The sequence below is a fragment of the Buceros rhinoceros genome, unplaced genomic scaffold (assembly GCF_000710305.1).
Source record: "Buceros rhinoceros silvestris isolate BGI_N320 unplaced genomic scaffold, ASM71030v1 scaffold33136, whole genome shotgun sequence".
NCBI classification, from domain to species: Eukaryota; Metazoa; Chordata; class Aves; order Bucerotiformes; family Bucerotidae; genus Buceros; species Buceros rhinoceros.
This window is the reverse complement of record NW_010419854.1, coordinates 3,452-4,874: the sequence shown is the minus strand read 5'-3', so window position 1 is coordinate 4,874 and position 1,423 is coordinate 3,452. Positions and strand designations below refer to the sequence as shown.

General features: G+C 55.1%; 1 protein-coding gene across 1 annotated transcript in view; it reads left to right on the top strand.

The window, feature by feature from the left end:
- Positions 1-371: 371 nt before the first annotated feature.
- DDOST (dolichyl-diphosphooligosaccharide--protein glycosyltransferase subunit (non-catalytic)) overlaps positions 372-1,423 on the top strand; it is a gene marked incomplete at its 3' end in the record, with an annotated part of 4,466 nt that continues 3,414 nt past the window's right edge. Inside the window, exons 1-3 of the mRNA XM_010139101.1 lie at positions 372-492; positions 729-815; positions 925-1,028. Of these exons, the coding sequence (XP_010137403.1) occupies positions 372-492; positions 729-815; positions 925-1,028 (312 nt within the window). The remainder of the gene's footprint in view (positions 493-728; positions 816-924; positions 1,029-1,423) is intronic.

Sequence of the window (1,423 nt, the reverse complement as noted above, 5' to 3'; positions counted from 1 at the left end):
AAGGGAGGAGGTTGGGGGTGAGGGGGGGTTTGGGGTCCGGCTGAGGGGGCAGGTTGAGGCCGGGAGGGGTGTTTGGGCTCTCCCTGGAGCGGGGATGCTGGGGTTGTTTCCCTACCCGTACCTGTGTTTTTGCAGCGCTGTCTCCAGCTTGATGGTTGTCAGCGGGGCATCCTTGCAATCAAGGGGCTCTTCAGGGGATTGATCCCCTTCGGTTTTATGTGGGAACACCCCGGTGGTGCTTCCAGAAAGCCCCTAAGCTGCTTGTACCATAACACCGCTGTAAATGGGGGAAAAAAACCTCAGCATCTTGACACTGCTTTGTGGCTACCTGTGATGGTTTTGTGAACTGCAGAAGTTGTCGGTTTTGTCCCATGGCTGCAGATAGAGGCTTTGATCTCACTTTCCGGACAGCGGATGATGCTGGTCTGTCGCTGATAAAATACGGAGAATTCCTCTACGACAACTTGATCATCTTCTCACCGTCCATAGAAGGTAAATACAGGAGGGGAGAACGCGTGGAGCTTTGTGGCTCAACTCTTTTGTGAATTTTCATTAAATCCTGCGCTGCAGAGTTGCCCTTTGCGTCTCAGCAAACTGCGGAGGCTTCCAGACCATGAACAGTGGCTCTTTCAGCCACGATAAAAACGATGTGGTGTTTTGCCGTGGTTTGATTCTGCCCTGGTAATATTTCTGAGAACTAGTGATGAATTTCTGACGCGGGCTTTCAGATTTTGGAGGAAACATCAATGTGGAGACCATCACGGCTTTCATCGACGGCGGCGGCAGCGTCCTTGTCGCCGCCAGCTCAGACATCGGTAAGTACAAACGCTCCCTCGGGCAAATTAGCGCGTTTAGAGCTGGATTTACTTTGTGTTTTGAGTGCTGAGCCCGGCGTCACCTCTCGAATCTGTTTTGTGCTTCCAGGCGACCCACTGCGGGAGCTGGGCAGCGAGTGCGGCATCGAGTTTGACGAGGAGAGGACAGCCGTCATCGACCACCACAACTACGATATTTCCGACCCCGGGCAGGTGAGGGGGCCCGTCGGCACGTCGTGAGTTTAGCTAGTGAGAACTGAGGGGTAGAGGTTTGGGGATGAACCTGCTGTCCTGCTTTTCCCGGTTTACTTCCATCTGTTCTCCGTTTTCCCGGCTCCCTTCTCAGAAGTCGTAAACAGTTCAGCCCAGCGGTGTGACGTAACGCTCTGCGCGTTCAGGGGCTCTGCCCTCCGGTCTCTCTGAATTTCCCGGGTCTGAGCTTTCAGATTCCAGTCTTAACTCCCCACCGTGTCCCAGACTGTCACACCGTGGTTAGGGGCGGTTTCGAACCCCTCCGAGGTGTGTGGGGGAGGTCACCTGCGGATGGAGCGCGTCAGGCTGCGACTGTGACGCTGTGGGGTGGGAAGGGAGAGTTTCAGTCGCAGGGC